This window comes from Hoplias malabaricus, chromosome 7 (assembly GCF_029633855.1).
Source record: "Hoplias malabaricus isolate fHopMal1 chromosome 7, fHopMal1.hap1, whole genome shotgun sequence".
NCBI classification, from domain to species: Eukaryota; Metazoa; Chordata; class Actinopteri; order Characiformes; family Erythrinidae; genus Hoplias; species Hoplias malabaricus.
In genome coordinates this window covers 13,858,231-13,876,373 of record NC_089806.1, presented here as the reverse complement: position 1 = coordinate 13,876,373, position 18,143 = coordinate 13,858,231, and the positions used below count along the sequence as shown (strand labels likewise).

At 37.8% G+C, this 18,143-nt stretch overlaps 3 protein-coding genes across 3 annotated transcripts in view; 1 reads left to right on the top strand and 2 right to left on the bottom strand.

Moving 5' to 3' along the window:
- The window catches only part of itpk1a (inositol-tetrakisphosphate 1-kinase a), a 31,543-nt gene extending 22,918 nt beyond the window's left edge, over positions 1-8,625 (bottom strand). Inside the window, exons 1-3 of the mRNA XM_066677340.1 lie at positions 8,325-8,625; positions 6,967-7,083; positions 1,842-1,866 (exon numbers count right to left, since the gene is read on the bottom strand). Coding sequence (XP_066533437.1) covers positions 1,842-1,866; positions 6,967-7,061 — 120 coding nt within the window. The 5' untranslated portion in view covers positions 7,062-7,083; positions 8,325-8,625. The remainder of the gene's footprint in view (positions 1-1,841; positions 1,867-6,966; positions 7,084-8,324) is intronic.
- Positions 8,626-10,898: 2,273 nt separating this feature from the next.
- tmem251 (transmembrane protein 251) lies at positions 10,899-14,910 on the top strand. The gene is made up of 2 exons (XM_066677632.1): positions 10,899-10,998; positions 12,682-14,910. The coding sequence occupies exon 2, from the start codon at positions 12,697-12,699 to the stop codon at positions 13,123-13,125; it is 429 nt and encodes a 142-aa protein (XP_066533729.1). The 5' UTR covers positions 10,899-10,998; positions 12,682-12,696; the 3' UTR covers positions 13,126-14,910.
- A 66-nt stretch (positions 14,911-14,976) lies between these two features.
- si:dkeyp-55f12.3 (uncharacterized protein LOC568418 homolog) lies at positions 14,977-17,626 on the bottom strand. The gene is made up of 2 exons (XM_066677633.1): positions 17,342-17,626; positions 14,977-16,422 (listed from the first exon to the last, which is right to left on the bottom strand). The coding sequence occupies exons 1-2, from the start codon at positions 17,619-17,621 to the stop codon at positions 16,310-16,312; spliced, it is 393 nt and encodes a 130-aa protein (XP_066533730.1). The 5' UTR covers positions 17,622-17,626; the 3' UTR covers positions 14,977-16,309.
- Between the last annotated feature and the right edge of the window lie 517 nt (positions 17,627-18,143).

Here is an 18,143-nt window from a genome sequence, read left to right as displayed (position 1 = left end):
GTGTGGGAGTCTGCCGTGGCAAAGGGCCAGGGTTTGTGTAATCTGACTACAGTACCACAAAGGTTGCCACAGTGTATCATTAATGATTTTTCAATGAATGTTCAATCAATAATCACAGTAGAAAAGCAGAACATAATTAATTAATTACCTAGAGACATACATATTTTGAATATTATGTGGAAAGAATGATTGCAAAGAATGTGAAGGTATATGCAAATTAAAAAAAGATACTCAAGTACAAGATATTACATTTGAGATACAACTCATAGATGAGTGTGTCCAGAACTACAGTGCCAGTTTGATGATTTTTCCTCTTGATTTGATTTAACAATACAGAGACAGACCAAATTTATATTTACAGCAGTTGGTAAACATTACATTCCAAATTGGTTTGTGGTTCTGATCACAGTACAGATGCAACTGTTCCACTGATTCCTGCTCAAAGATTCTTAGCATGTTGTTCCAGTCCCAGCAGGGAATCGAACCCTAGTCTGCTGTCTACAATTTAACAGTGACTACTCCCACCACTAGTTGAGCTTATCATAATGTTTATGTTTATTACCATTTGGATGATGTAAGTTGAAATATCTGCAAATTATTCACACAAAGTTTGCTAATATGTTCAGCAGAGATGGCATGCAATCACACATTCACCACGTAACTGATTATAGATGACAAATGCTGTCAGAAACTGTGCCCTTTTGACTACTCACTATTTTGGGGCTCCGCCATTTTGTGGTGCACTCAAACAATCCCACAATGCACCACAAAATGTAGTGTGAAACCCATGTACACTAGCTGATTGCAGATACCACAATACACTGCAATGTTCAGAAAAAATCTAAGTTAGTGTCCAAAATACCCTCCCAAATCAAAGATCCACACTTGTGGCAGCCAACGCACCTACCAATGTGTTTTAAGACTGTGTGAGGAAACTAGAGCACCAGCAGAAAACCCCTGCACACACTGGGAAAACACCACCATAGTCCTTACAGTAACCTGAGGTGAGGATTGAAATCATGGAACTGTTTGGCAACAACCGTATTCATTCAGTCATTGTCTGTAAATGCTTTATCCAGTTCAGCGTCGTGGTCATAATTATTATACACACAATTTTCTTTTGTCTCAACTCACATCATTCCACAAGCCTAAATCTAGAAACACTTCATAAACAACAGAAAAATCTAAGCAACAGGTCATTTAAGATCCAGTAAGAGCATTCATTAACAGATTAGATATAATAGAGTGAGTCATTATGACTATGCCACATTTTAATGGGAAGTGTTAATCACTGAAATATTACTAATGAACTATTTTGGTACAAAGAAATGACAGTGGTATTCTAAGCCTATTATTGTACACATTAAATTCATCAAATGCTCTGATCTCTGAAGTATTTATCCTTCAGTGTGGAGACTGTGGAGAATGGAAAGTTCTATTTTTGCATGGATGTGGCCTTTCTGTGGTCCTGTTCCTCCAGCTAAAGGTCATTATATCTTTCTATTTCCACACTAAACTGTATGACAAATTCTTACAGCAAATATATGCACCCCTACTGCCGTCAGACCGTCAGGAAAAAAATCCCTGACTTATATTTAAATAATAAATGAGAAGTTTAATCATTTGCTATGTTAGATCAGGCTTATTAGAAAGGAAGCCTTTTTTCTAGAGAACCCAGAAAGACCAGAAACTCACATGAAAAGTGATGATATACAGATTTATCAGAAATTCTGATTTTTAAATATACTAATTTACACAATACTGTACAGTACAACACTTACAAGAAAAATGTCATATGTGTTCAATGACAACATGCAACACTGGATATAAAACTTGCTTACCTGCACCATCTCAATGCCTCTCTTCCTGCAACCGAGAGAAAGAGGAAAATTAGTACATAGAGAAATGTAGTTTTCCCACATTAACATCTACATTATATGGCCTAAATTATGTAGATAATTGTTCATCCAACATTTCTTGGAATCTTCCGGGAAAGCTCTTGACATCCACTAGATGTTAGAACACTATTGGAACACTGCAATTTCCCTCTGGGGTCAATAAAGTCTTTCTGATTCTGATTTTGTTAGGATCTAATTGCATCGCAAATCCATCACTCCAGTTATTAAAACCTTAATATTTTAAGCTCTGCGCATAGCTGAATATGTGTCCACAAAGGCACCTTAAAATACTTGATACAAACATTTGCATTTACAGCGTATATCAAACTCACAGAAAAGCATTCGCTTTCATCATTTCACATTAGATAAGCTTCGAAATGTCAAAAAAAGTGCAAGTGATCCAACATGAATCATGTGAATAATGTGATCACATGTCATAAGCACAGTTTGTGACATTTTATTCTAGATCATTCACATTGTGATTACATGAGACATCATAAATGGAAGAATAAAGGGAAAGAAAAAGTCAAATGAAAAATATAAATGTCCAGTGGAAAAAGATGTACACGGTCTAAAAACACGTGATTATTCACAAGTGAATGTCATGTGATTTTTTTTTCAGTAATAGGAAAATAAATCTTTAATCCAATATCTCAGTGACTAGGAAAATAAAAAAAATCATGTTATTTAGTTATTTATAAAAGTTATTGGGTTACATAGTTTTGAGCATAAGAAACTGGACTTGCCTATTGCTTTGTTAAATTAAATGTTACTGATGAATAACAGGAGGAATCTGCACATATTTAACACAAGACTGACACACAGCAGAGCGTCTGTTTTAACAGAAATGGAAAGAAAAGTGAGGAAATTCTGTTACTTGGCAACCTAAAAAAAGCTTTTGTGAAAGGATCCCTCTCTGGCTGAAGACTATCATCTCACACACAAACAGAGCTGAAATACTCCACATTCCCCCTTACACTGTTTTACACACACACACGTTCATACTTACAAATACTATACATATGTATCTGTACTAATTCCCACACATGCAGTTTAGTAAAGACGTTATGAAGTCATAATAGTACTTGCACTCAAATGCTATGGAGCACTCTTAGTGATATAATATTTCACTGAAAAAGCAATGTTATAATTTCACCACTATTGATGCTGTGATACAAATTCATAGTTTTGTGATGTCACAATAACAGTGCCTTAAAATATTTCAATCCATTAGGCCTAAAGCAGTTTAGTTATTTTAATCCAGACAGAATCTGCAATGTCTGAAGTTGTTTAAAGGCAATGTTCATGATTTTAATAATAATAAAAGAAAACTTCATCAAATTCAGAGGATGTTTCCTCATTTGCTAGCCCTCCAGCCTGTTTGTGTGCTGGAAACTGGTCTCATGTGTTTAAGAAACCAAAGTGTGAGGAAATGTTTTTTAAAAATACAAAGTGGCTCGATCTGATATGCTCAGCTTTCTCTCTCTCTGAGAAACAGCTGAGACCTCCAAACTTTGAAAAGCATAAAAAATGAGGATTGCTCGGTTCCTGTGCCATAGGTGGGTAATATTGACTTATTTATGAGGTTTTCAATTATTTAAGTTGGAACTAATAAAAAACATTGGAGAGACCACTAACTGCAGAAAAGTAAACAGAGACCGAATGTGCAACAAATATAAACAACTTGAGTAACTAATGGGTTTCTGTTGTAATTCAAACAGTGAATAAAAAGTAGTTAAAAGTTAAACTTCAGCCACATACAAAACATACCGTTCCACCTTAAAAGTCATGGAGTTGAATGTAAACAAATGGGATATCAGCATTTCCCCACAATCATAGACTTATCATTTTAGCTCAAGTTCAGGTTTTCTAATGCTGAAAAATATATATTCCGTAGTGACAAACCTTAGTAACAGACAACAGCATCTCTGTTCTTTATAGAAAACTTCAGGTTGAATACAGAAACCTCAGATTCAAACCAGAACGGCCGTAATGTACTGTATAACAGCTTTACCAAATTAAAAAGAAAATACAAATCAAATTATGGCAGTGTGATTTTTGTCTTTGAGGAAACAATTATGTAGAATAAGGTCACTTTACAAGTTTATTGCTATCTATCTGGTATTAACTGGGAATTAGTCTTTGCTATTTTTGCTTATTTGGTTGATTAGTTTTTAATGTAGCTGTTGTTTATTTATTTTTCATTTGTCCCCTTTCTGTACAAGTTACAGCTTGTATTTTTCTGGGAAGGTTTTACACTAAATTTGGGGACCTAGCCGTTAGGATTTAATTGCATTCAGCACATTACTGAGGACAGGCACAAAGATGACGGATTAGCTCTAGATATCAGACCACACTTCAACTCATCCCAAATGACTGAGCTCTGTTACTCCAAAGACCCATCCAACTGCTCCTCAGCCCAATGTTGGAGGCTTCATACTCCTAAAGCACAACTGGAACTGGGCATAGTGACCATAGATTTATATGCAACCGTTCCAGAGCAAACTAATTCTATTGCTCAGTCCTATTTTGTAGAATATACAAGCTACGTTTCTATGTGCAATAGAACAAACGTGTCCATAATGGGTGAACTTTAATGTAGCTCAAGTCACTATTGAGAATGGGTTTTCAGGAACATGTGGACATACAGTAAACCTATGGTATTTTGGAGAAATCACACAGATCATTTATCTAGTCTATATCAGCCACCGTTTCATTACAAGACATGCTCTGGTACAACTAACCAAGCATCAGTAGGCATAAACATAAAAAAGCTATTAAACATGCTTGGATCCAGAATAAACAAATATTATTTAGCAAAGAAACTACAGTAAATTATGGAAAAACATGTCCTTCTATTGTGTACCAAAGAAGTTGTGCTTGTCACTTTTTTAAAGAGCATAAAATATATATAAAATAAGGTGTCTGGGCCTACATACCAGCCCTTTGAGTTTAAAGTGTTACAGTTCAACCATGTGTAAAAATGAAAGAATTCTTGCCTATCAGGTTCACACAGGTTCTCTTCACAAAGCAGTTACCACTGGAACTGTCCTGAGTGACATCACAAGTTTCTAATTCAACAGCACTCCCTCTCTAGCATGAATCCTTACTTTTCATTCTTACTTTTCCACAAATAGCAGGCTGAATTCATGTCATCTGAGCTTGTTATACATGTAAAGAACAATTGCATCCTCAAGGGATATTCCCTGCTTTCTAGTACAAAGCCAGGCTGCTGGACAGGACATTCTGAATGAATCAGTTGAGAAACAACTCCCAGGATTCGTCCTAACACCAGACACCTAAGAATGTGTGGAGTCTTTGGAGATATGCAAGCAATGCTCCGCTTAAGCCTCTGTAAAACATGAGTGCCAGCTTGGTGCTTGCCCAGGTGACCAATGCACTTTGTCCATGCTCTGCCTTTTTATGGCCAAAAGCACCACATTCACATCATTGAGAGCCTTCCAGGTCTATAACTGAAACAAGTCTGAAATACCGTTCCCTTAAGCAATCTCTGATTCTGTAGCATACAGTGTGTGTAAATGTCTGTACAGGGTGTCCTCCAGTTAGGGATTACCCAGATAACCATTTCCTGGCAAACACAAAGAACCGCCCACTGTAAAACACCATGCTTTAAAAAAAACATGCATGGATTCAAAGTTCCACCTCAGTAAAATATACAATATCAACAAAATTCTATCCAAAAGTAAGTAAAATGAAAGACAAAATGTGCTGACGTAATATATTTTCTGAATGTGGAAACACTTGAATTAGTGGAATTCCATACATTACTTGTCACTTACTGACCCACATGTATTATTTGTACAGTGCTACGTCAAACTCTTTGGCAGCCAAGATGATTGTTTAACCTCATACTTGGCATAAGGTTTGTTTCTGTTAGTAATAACACCCATACATCACTATAATCTATGGAAATAAACAAACGCAGCAGGTAGTGTCGCAGTCACACAGCTCCAGGGACCTGAAGGTTGTGGGTTTGAGTCCCAATCCAGGTGACTGTCTGTGAGGAGTTTGGTGTGTTCACCTCATGTCTGTGTGGGTTTCATCCCACAGTCCAAAAACACACATTGGTAGGTGGACTGGTGACTCAAAAGTGTCCATAGGTGTGAGTGAATGTGTGACTGTGTGTTGCTCTTTGAAGGACTGGGTTCCCCCCAGGGTGTGTTCCTGCCTTGCACCCAGCGATTCCGGTAAGGCTCCAGACCCACTGAGACCCTGAACTGCATAAGGGATACAGACAATTAATGAATGAATTAAATGGGAGGAAACCCACACGGACACGAGGAGAACACATCAACTCCTCACAGAAAGTCACCCGGAGGAAACCCACGCGGACAACACACCAAACTCCACATAGACAGTCACCCAGAGTGGGAATCGAACCCACAACCTCCAGGTCCCTGGAGCTGTGACTGCGACACTACCTGCTGCACCACCGTGACCATGACCACATGTAAATAAACTAATGTCACTGTAATTGCACAGTTTAAATTACAACAACAACAACAACTCACTTACACATTTATATTTTCACCTAAAAATGGTTATCTGCTTATTTATCTCAATTTTAATCTTGTCATGATGTGATTTTAAACTAATGAACTCATTATATGTGCTGTATACAATTCTGCAGGAGAACTGTGGATGTGTGGACTCAGCAGAAGAGAAAATGTGCCTTCAGTACTGGCTCTTTCAGAAGCTCTGTTTTGTGTTGTGTTTCTTGTTCTGAGACTCTTTGTTTGTTCCCACTTTGCAGAGCCAGGACTGAGTATGAACAAACAGAGCGGAGAGCTAGTGAAACGTGAAGAAACATTCACTGAATTTTAATAAAAGTATATAAGATTGAAATCATATACAGTGCCTTTAACGTGAGCAACTGCTCTGTTTATTCCACTTACTCCTGATGTGTTTTAATCTCTTTTAAATGTTGGTCTGAGCTCCATAAAATGTGTGACCAATTAAATAGTGTCTAAGGGAATTGACTGTATATTATTTCTTAGTGATCTGTGAGTTTCCTGCTGTGGTGAAAAGTTTTTGCTGTTGGACCCACCTGCACATGTCCACAAATATTTGGAAGTTTAGCTTCTTGATTTTCTTCTCACTGAGCCAGTATCCCACTCGTTTCGCTCTCCCAAATGTCTGCATCTCTGCAACTGGGACCGGGAAACTAAGCACAATATGGAACAGAGTTTTCTGACTTAAATGGGCATTAACACAAAGGAAGACTTCACCCAGAGTTCTTTCTCATATGATTTGTGTGTCAAATCCAGTTATATCTAATCAGCATTCTAGTATTCACAGAACACATGCTCTAGTAAACTCTGTTTCATACCATTACATTTTTAATATTTAATGTAACTATCATTCGAATGTTAGATTCACTACAGAGCGCTCTCTCTCTCTCTCACACACAAACAAACATATACCAAACACACATAACTTTATGTCCACCTTCATGTTTCTATGTGCACCGTCCATTCTCTTAACTCCACTGACCACACAGGAGAACTTTGCTGTTCCACAATTACAAACTGTAGTCCAGCATACTTCTTGCCCCATTTCATCCTGTTATTCAATGGTCAGGACGCCCACAGGACTACCACAAGAGCAGTAGCACTGCTGTGTCTGATCCACTCATACAAACAGCACACACCACCTGCTGTCAGTGTTACTGCAGCGCTAAGAATGATTCACCACCCAAACCATACCTGCTCTGTGGGTTTCCTGTGGAGGTATTGACCATTGAAGAAATGAGGCAAACAAAATATGCAACCAAGAGATGAACTTAGAGACTGTAAATGTGTGCCCTCATATACATACATACACACACATACATGTATGTATGTATGTATGTATGTATGTATGTATATATATATATATATATATATATATATATATATACACACATACATACATTATTGATTAAAACAACAGCAATACATAACATGACCAGTATTTCCATATACTTAACCAAGTATATAGCTGCGAAGAATATTTTAACTGGATCATATTTACGATGTATTTAATTTAACTGTGTTATAATAGTAACAGATCACATCTCTGCTTTTGAGGTTTAGCCAATCATATTTTAGAAGAGGCAAATGCACAATACAGAAGAGAGATGCTAGGTGGACTTACAAGTTCCACAGCAGTTAAGGCAGGACACAAGTAGTTTTTTGAGCTGCTGATTTTTTGTTGTTAGTACTTTGAGCTTATTAACTGCATGTTAGTCTTTTAAATAAGAAAATACTTCTTGTGTGGCTCTACCTATCTTCACTTCTTTAGTACTAAACTAAAATATAAATTAATACATGAAGCTAATAATAAAAACAGTTATAAGACTTTTACCTGTTGTATTCAGTGGGGTTTAAGAAAAACACAGAGTGTATGTAAAAAGCCCCAGCCTACCTTTCACTGATATGGTTTGTGTCGCCTGTATTTCTGGTCAGTCTGGTCACAAGAACCTCCAGTCAGTGAATCTGTAAGCAGTAATGCAGCACCAATGTAGCCTTGACTTGTCTATAACCTCCCTACAATGTTAACTCTTTTGTTGCTTTCTTTAAAAGGAAAATGCTATTTTTTAGCTCCTCTTCTCCGCGAAAACAGATTCCTGTAATAAGTCTAAATGCATGGTAAACAGGACTGATTCTAGCACAGGGTCTGACAGGGTAGCAGTCTTGACTCCTAACGAAAAGCAGTGTGCTCTACTCTCAGGAAAAACATCTCTGTGTTCAGACACACGCTCTGAACTGCCAGCTTTGGGAGAGTGTTCGTGCTCTCTGATTGGCTGCAATGATCACAGGCTCCTCCCCAAAAGGAATATACCCTAGCTCTCTGTCAATGGCAGCTGGGACTGTCCTGAGCAGATCAGGCTTGTCCAGACCAGGCTGCTTTTTATTTCTTTACGGAGGTACACTATATGTCATAGGCATTAAGACTTTTTATGTTTTCTTATAATGAGAAAAGCACAGACCAATAGAATCAAACACTCTGCTGAGCTAGAAGATCGCCCCAGGTCGACCATTTCTACAGGTTGCCTCCTCTGGGGAGCCTTACCAGTGACAAGTCTAGGCTACACGTAAATAAAGCCCCAGTACTGAGCAGTGCAGCAGTGGAACTACATTTTCTGAAGCGATGGAGCACCGTTCACTCACTTTGACATGAGTTGGATTGATGTTCATGATCCAAAACTAGGGTGACCAGACGTCCTCTTTTACCCGGACATGTCCTCTTTTTTAGACTTAAAAAAATGTCCGGGCGGAATTTTACAAACGTAGAATTTCGAGAAGCGTTTCGTTCACAAACTAGTCCCGCCCTTCCTTACTCCGATTGGTTCGCTTGAGTGAGAAGGGGCGTGGTGAAGTAGCCTAAAATCTTCTGATTGGACGGTCTGACTATAGCGCTACCGTGATTGGTCAATAACCTTCTCTGTAAACATTTAATTGGTCAGTCTGCACGTCAGTAGACCTTGTTTACGTCAGGCAAAGCTCATGTATCTACCCTCATCTCGAGCAGCTATGCCGACACGTAAATGTAAGTTCTCGGATGAATTAAAAAAGAAATTCCCATGTTTTGTGTAGAAAATAAAGGTGGAAAGGACCTAAAAGCACACGTAGGTTCAGCTAAGCATACAGCGAGGGGCGAGAACCCATCACCCCCCCAAGAAATGTCCTTCTTTCCACCATCTCAGATCTGGTCACCCTATCCAAAACTAATAATTAAACATCAGTACCAGGTTCTCATGACTAAATGACATCAAATCCTCAGAGGAATGTTCCAACTTCTAGTGCAAAGCTTTTCCTGAAACGAAGAATCTGTTCTTGTAGCACCAGGGAGAACATTGCCAGGATAACTACCCTGGATTTCAACATGAAATGTGGGATGAGATGGTGTCCACAAACCTATGAATATGGTTAAAATATTTAAAAGGCAGCAAAAATAAGGTCTAGACTTGCTTGTAGATGCAGGATAACATGAAGGCAAAGCTCAGTACAGGAGATACAGATCAAAGTTAATATAACACTTTAACAGTTTTCTCTTCAAATTACACTGTGCTGTTATGTCATGCCCCTCCTCACCTGAAGTGACTCAAACATGAAAATAGTTTTTCCTAGTGTTTAATGAAAACACTCTAAACAGTCACCCTGGCCAGTTCAAGCTGTTTCAGCTGGTTATGTTGATAGACCAGTTCTGCAGGTTGACTATTGACCAGCATCGTTTATTTATTTATTTATTTATTTATTGTAAGATCAGGGACAAATTTCATATCCATATCCAAGCATGCTGAATGAAAGAGATGGTGCAGAGTTACATCTAAATACTTTTAGGATTCTTAATATGCCATTATGGATGGCATGGTAGTGCAGCGGATAGTGTCGCAGTCACATAGCTCCAGGGGCCACGGAGGTTGTGGGTTCGACTCCCGCTCCGGATGACTGTCTGTGAGGAGTTGGTGTGTTCTCCCTGTGTCTGCGTGGGTTTCCTCCGGGTGCTCTGGTTTCAGGTAGGTGGATTGGCGACTCAAAAGTGTGTGCATGTGTGTTGCCCTGTGAAGGACTGGCCCTCCCTTGCGCCCAATGATTCCAGGTAGGCTCTGGACCCACCGTGACCCTGAACTGGATAAGGGTTACAGATAATGAAAGAATATGCTATTTTGAAGAACAAAAATATGTTTTAGTGGTTTAATCAAAGACTGGAATGAGACAAAACAGAGCAGGCTGAAAAGTAAGAATGTTATGGAATATTAAGTCAAAAGGTGGTCCATAAAATATCTAATCTGGCTTCTTAAAAATAGATAGATAGATAGATAGATAGATAGATAGGTGGATGTATGTATTAATTAATTAAATAAAATTAAATAAAACCCCCCTCGTTTTCCTTAACGACAGTGACAGGTCATTTTTATTTGAGGATGACCCAGCAGAGGGCAGTAAGGGCCCACTGCACTGTTTTCATAGTCATCAACAAACCGGAGATCCCGGATATAGCCATTCAACTCAGTGAGTCATATGACAACAAACCGCAGCTGTATGTGGATCTGCTCAGTTCGAGAGCCTCGAAATGGACCGAGTCTGAGCTTCTAGTGAGTATTACAGTCTGCAGAGGTGTTGGGGTCTGCTGCGGTTCTGTGTGGTTTATCCTTTTTATGGTTATCTGAGGTGTCTTATCTGGCTCTTAAAGGAGTTTTCAGGTTGTCTGCGGTTGAAGCTTATCTGTGATAGTTCACTGTAACATATAGATACTTCAGTTTGTTGTTAAACCTTAGTAATGTATTAATGTTGTTTAAAATATTGACATTTATAGTTGGGTTGTGTGTTTTGTTCGCAAAATGTCCATCATTATGCTCGAAGTCCACTTATTTTGTTTCTGAAAAATAAATAACTATTTATTTTATACCTGTTTTTTAATTCCTTAGACAAATGTGAACTACTCAAATATTGCACATCATATATAATAACATTATTTACATTTAGGAATCCAAACATTCAAAATAAGATATTTTTCATTGTAACTTCAAACATGGACTTTTATTTTGGTAAGCGTACTAGATGTAGTCACAGAGTAGTGTTGGCCAATATCATCCGTGTCTATAAACCGTGAGGCTGATACTTTTATATTGCTTTTAGATTTCGCTCTATTTTAGTGATATATCTGATAGATATTTAAATGGCCATAAGAAAATTGATTCTACTGTCAGATCAGGTGTATTCTTTTATTTTTATATTTAATTACATTTTTATTTTAGGTTTTACTCATTTTAATGTAGCTATAATCTATATGGCTGTTTTTTAAAAGTAGGTTTGTGCAATGTTCTTTCTAGAATGTTTTACCCTTTAAAATGTATGAAATCGTGTTGTGTGTAATTTTAAAGCATTATTACATGCATTTTCCTCTCACAATACCAAAGAAAATATGTGTTGGTTGGTTGTTCGGTCGGCTGTCTCACATTGTCCACTTGGATGGACTGGTCACCTGTCCAGAGTTTGTTCCTGATTGCACCCAGTTATTCTGAGCAGGTTCTGGTCCTGGTGGGACAAAATGAATGAATGAATACATTAATTAATTCATTCATTATCTGTAAGTGTATCTAGTCCAGGGTCGCGGTGGGTCCTCAGCCTACCTGGAATCATTGGGCGCAAGGCAGGAAAACACCCTGGAGGGGGCACCAGTCCTTCACAGGGCAACACACACATTCACTCACACCTACGGACACTTTTTTGAGTCGCCAATCCACCTACCAACGTGTGTTTTTGGACTGTGGGAGGAAACCCACGCAAACACAGGGAGAACACACCAACTCCTCACAGACAGTCACCTGGAGCGGGAATCGAGCCTACAACCTCCAGGTCCCTGGAGCTGTGTGAATGTGAATGAATACACAAATAAGATATATAAAGTTATTCTGTGTTTTTTTATGTCAAATGTTTAATTCAGATATCTGTCGTCTTTTAACACCAGTGTAAACCTATAAATGATTCAGTAAGTAACCAATCTGATGGATTTGGTTTCCATCATCTTCCACTTTAATGGAATATCACAAAATAGTCCAATCAAAATGTGCTTTGTCAGGTTTTATTTAGCAGAGATTAGCACTTTATTTCTGTCTAATTTTATCTCAGTGAATATATTTGGAAAGTATTGATATTTTAGCAAGTTCTCCATCATTAGAATAAAAGTAAAATCAGGGTTTAAATTCAACAAGAACTTTCCAGTTGCTTCAAAGGGAACTTTCAAATAACTTTAAATGTTTGTGTTTACCTTTAAGAGAGGAGCATGGAGAATGATGAACTTCCGCCAGCGGATGGGATGGATTGGTGTGGGACTGTATTTGCTGGCCAGCATCGCTGCAGTCTACTATATGTTTGAGATTAACCAGACCTACAACAGACTCACTCTCACGCATGTGGAGCAGGTTAGTGGAACACATGCGCCGTGGACTGGAGATGCTGCTTCATCATCTTCCTCCTCAAGCTCCTGGACACAGAGTGTGAAAACCAAGCTGCTGCTACTGCCCTTCTGGGTGTGGGCTACCATCTTCCTAATTCCTTATCTACAAGTGTTCCTTTTTCTCTACTCATGCACAAGGGCAGACCCCAAGACTGTTGGCTACTGCATCCTACCCATCTGCCTTGCTGTCCTCTGCAACAGGCACCAGACTTTCACCAAGGCATCTAATCAGATCAGCAGGCTTCAGTTGATTGACACCTAAAAGTGAACAGGATGTGGGGCAGGACCTCAATCACTATGCCCCTGTGCCTGAGGAGCCACATGTGTACACCCATTTATACAACTTTGGTGTACGCAACAAATATCACAGTCTCAATCGATATTGCAGGAAATCCTGTGAGGGCCATGGTTTGATCTTATCCTGTTTGAGAAAATCCAAGCCTAATGTTGTAAAGGCACTATTTCAGTCACTCTGTTTCCAACTAAGTTATTACAAAAACCTGTTTGTAGCCTGTTTTGACAAGATCTGAACAGGTTGGAGTGTACTCTTTAAATCCTGCTCCAGAAGCAAAGGCGCTACAATGACAGAACATCAACCTATGACTCACGTAAAGGAGCTGATTTATCATGATCTTAAATTAGCCCTTGCACACTCTATTTTTTGAAATCCCTTTATATAGCTTCCTATCAGCGATGGCATTTTCATTGGACAAATACAAAAGTCTGAAAAATTACAAAGTTTGTTGCATTAATTAGCGATAGAATTTTACTTTAACTCTCCACAGCATTTCAAATTATTTTAAAGCTACAAAGACTTGCTGTTAATACCGTTTAAATCAGACAATGTGTTTTGTGTTAAGTTTAATTGTATGTATGGCAGAATACAGTCCTCTCGACACAGGCACATTAAAGTATATTTGATTGCTGTTATTTGAAACATATGACCAGAAACAAAACTAAGATCAAACCAAGCAGATCCCAACGTAAAACACATTATCCAGTTTGCATCCTAATGTGTTTTTAGGAATTGAACTCCAGATTTAGAAGAAAACGTCTCGTCTTAAAACAGGTGTGCAATAAAAGGGCTGATTCAATCAATTGATGCAAATCTACAATTTTGAATGATTTGGTCTTTTACAATCCCTATAAGAACCTTACACAGTGTTGCAAGTTGCCTGTTCGTGTATTATTAGCACTAGTATAATTTTGTCCAACAAAGTCATTGGCAGTGGCTTATTATTTTTTAAACTTAAATTAATTTAGCTTTACTTTTAAATACCATCTACAAGATTTGAAATAGAAATGTTAATAAAAAGAGTTAGAAATAAAAAATTGTAGGGAACTTTTTTTTTCATGAAACAAAAAGGTTTGTAATTGCTGGTTTAATATTTTCATATCAGTATTTATGTCAGTTTGATCAGTAACCCTGGATCTACGCTTCACAGATTTTTATTTCTGTTTTGGACTGTGACAATAACATTTTCCAGCCATTTAACCAAACATAACCCTTTCTTACTTCAGCTTTTAAAACTTAAAAATCTAAAAAGGTTTAACAAGGAATGAACAGCTGTATGTTTTCCTGATACATGTACGGTGAGTATAATTGGCTTGATTCATATCAGAATTCGTATCTTCACATCCAAAATTCCACGTACTTTTTAATACAAGGCAATTTACAAAAATGCTGTTTTGATAATTAATGACAGGATTCAGGAATAAACTACATGTTGTTCTAATCGACAAGGTCTATAAATGATATTTGCTAATTTCTATACATTGGTCTTTAAATGCATTGTTGTTGTTTTTTTGTGGTTTGGCTTGTGCCAAAGACCCAGGGTTAAAGGTCAGTAGTGGCACTGTCTGTAGTTGTGCATAATATATGGTTGGTTCGAATCATTTGTAAGCTGCAAAAAGGCAGTGCTATTCTTACTGGTTTTGTCTAAAAGGGCTTGTATTTGTTTTTATAATGACTGGATATTTATGTTGGGGTACTAGTGATTTACTTGCCTTTTCAATCTCAATGCACTGTGATTTAAAATAAAGATATGTAATAAATGTTTTGGCAGAAATTCTTAGCATCCTAACTTGAAAATGTTGTTATTTAAAACAAACCTCTCATAGGAGTTTTTTGTAGAATATAAACACATTTATAATTTATAAACCCTTTATAAAAATTTATAATCTTTCCACTCCCAGTTTGTGGAGTCCATGTGCACAAAAGTATAGGGGCATACCTTAATTGTTAAATTCCGGTGTTTCCTTCAGTCCCATTGGTATTCCCATTGTATCAAACATGAAGTTATATAATCTGCCTTTACATTTGTGAAAGAATTGGTCATTCAGAAGAGCACTCATTATTATTTCTCTGCAGTAATATAAAGTTTTCTAACACCCAAATTTGACTTACAAAGATTTATATAAAGAAAGAGGAGGATAAAGCAAGTAGAGAGAAGTGGTGAATTATAAAACAAGAAAATCAAGAGACAAGCTCTTTGTGGTAAATCTTTCTGGATCTTGGGTGCCACAACACTGAATGATCTACCACCAGATTACCACTAATCTGAATTTAGGCATTAACAAAAGGCCACTATCACATGACCAAAGGGAGCCTGCAGAACAGAGTGTAAAAGTTCAGAAAGATACACAGGTGTCAGATCATGTAGACATTTGTTTGTCAGCAGGAGAACTTTAAATTGAATAGAGAGCAGAATGGGTAGCCAGTGAAGCTGACTTTTTAGAATAAGATAGATTTCTAACAGCGGACAGTGTAGTTTGTTAGGGAGGCCAATCAAATAAGAGTTGTCTAAACGACCAGAATTACAGCATCTTTAATTGAGCATTTAAAAAAGATTATTTAACCTGGGCCTTAATATGGGATTCATGATTGTGAACCACTGGAGATGATTTTAAAGCCTCACCATCAAAGTTAAGTGGGGGGTGAAGAAGCAGCTTTGAGAGCAGAATCTCTGCACTGAGGTGACACTAGTCCCAGAGAGAAGTAAACACTGGTCTCATGCAGTGGGCAGAAACAAGTTGTGAGTTAATCGCTGTCTCAGAAACCGTATCCTACCCTCAAATCAACAGGTTTATGAAACTTATAAATAGCAGTCTAGCTACCTAGTAAGCTCTCCATTTTTATTTATGCATATTTTAATATAAAGTAGTATTTTTTAAGCATCACATTTGCATTCTCTATCATTTATTTCCCTCTTAAACAACAATGATGCATTTATGGATGTTTGTCTCCCAAAATCTGGCAAAAAAGATGCAGCAGTCCTTTTCTGCCATGTTGCTATGCTACCAGCTGCCATGTCTGAAGGTCCATCTCAATATCTGGAGCTGCAATGTTGAGCCTTGAGAAGTTCACCCCTCCATACACTCAGCCTGAGGGAACACCAGCATTATGATGCATCTTATTGTATCCATTTTGCATGGAGAATGCAAGCTCAAGGTTTGAAAGCCTTCATTCGTTTTGCTGGAGGTCCTTCTGAGTTTGGTTTCACTGCAGCTGGCTCAGTGGCATCATCTTGTTCATCACTGTCACTCTGCTCTTCGTCATCTAAAAGGGAAGAGATGCAGAAGAAATAAATGTTTAAAGATATATGGGGGGAAAAAAACGTAGGGCATAAACATGTGCCACACAGGGATTAAACTAATCTAAACTAATGGGGGATGGGGGGGGGGGTTTAAAAAATATCCAGGGATGCTGTGTCTGATCAAATTTTTACCAGCACTAGGCACAATAACATGCCACCATCAGGTCAGTCTCACTGCAGCACTGAGGATGATTCACCACCCAAAATATACCTGTGATGGTCCTGGCCATTGAAGAACAGAGTGAAAAGGGGCATAGAGGTTTTGCAAAACAACAGATAAGAATACATACAGTCTGTAATTGTAAAACTATAAATGTACTCCCATATAGTCAGGGGTGCAGAGAGAATGAACAGTGAATGTAGAAACAAGGGGGTGGTCATAATCTTATTAGTGTATATAGCTTTGTCATGTAATTATCTATCTAAAATATACAGTTACATTATACAGTTACATTTACATACAGTTACATACAATGTGCATTTGCAAAAAGATTTAAGAAAGAAAGAAAGAAAAAAACTGTCAGAAATATAAGACCACGAATACAGACACTGGGAATTAACACTAAATTTTTATTGTTTTCTAATTCTGATTTTTATAATACAGTGGTCCCCAATAATACAATGGTGGGTGCGGAAAGGCAAATGTGTTACGCAGGCTTGAGCACTGCTAGCAAAAAGTGGACAAGTTTGTGAGAGCTAAACGTGCAGCAGATGATTAGTTTTCTCAAGCCACAACTTTCAAAGGGAAAACAAGAAGCTTATACCAGTCACTGAAGAAATGTGGGGATTAAATGTGTCATTTTTGCAGATCAACTATGCAGGTTTTTGCTTTTTTATTATTATTATTTTGCATTATCGTTACAATAAGAAGTCCTCTCTCACCGTCCACATTAGTGTCCCCTCCATCTTTCCTGCTACCAGTTGCTCCTGCTCTCTCCTGCTCCACGAGGCTCGTCAACACCTCAGAAATCTCAGAGTTCAATTTCTTGACACTGCCGATGATAGATTTTAAATTATTCTCTGTTTTCGCTGTAAATCTTCTCGTCTCTCCGTCTCTGTACCTCAGCTCTCCTCTCAGCTCACACTCCGCCATGTTCATCCTGTGTTTTGGTGAACGCTCACCTCTAAACTCTGACGATGAATCACCAGGGATTCGGCTCATTGAATCGGCACATAGAGTCATCTCACAGGAGAAAGACGTTTTCAAAAGAAAGTATTACATCTAGAAAATATGTTGACACTGTAGCTAAAAATGACAGGATCCTCTATTCCTGTAGTGCGCTTTGTTTGTCTTGTGACCCCTCTCGAAATTCATCTAATAAAATGTAATGGTGACAAGTCGTTTCTGTGAAGGAAGTTTAATTTAGAAACTGAAAAGATAGATATTGACTTTTCAACAAGTCATATTTAATTATTGTTGGAAAAATGGACAGAATGAAATGTTCAAAGAGTCGACTCTTATTTTGAAATTCCATTTATCTGACTCACTGAAATGAAAAATTATAAGATTCTTTTATAATTTCCTATAAGCAGAGTTGTGTATGTCTATGACGCTTAATAGCAGTCAGTAAATATTTACAAATTCATGTAGTTTAGTTTCAAAATCTATAAATATTTTACAAGTTTGAGTATTTCCCGCCAAATCGAGGCTTATATAAATGAACCCGGAACCGTTATTTATTTT

Bases quoted from the DNA above. Each gene is read 5' to 3' on its own strand.
- tmem251 (XM_066677632.1), top strand. From the start codon at position 12,697: ATGATGAACTTCCGCCAGCGGATGGGATGGATTGGTGTGGGACTGTAT.
- si:dkeyp-55f12.3 (XM_066677633.1), bottom strand. From the start codon at position 17,621: ATGAGCCGAATCCCTGGTGATTCATCGTCAGAGTTTAGAGGTGAGCGT. The intron at 16,423-17,341 runs GTGAGAGAGGAC...CTTCCCTTTTAG, and splicing joins AGGGGACACTAATGTGGACG to ATGACGAAGAGCAGAGTGAC.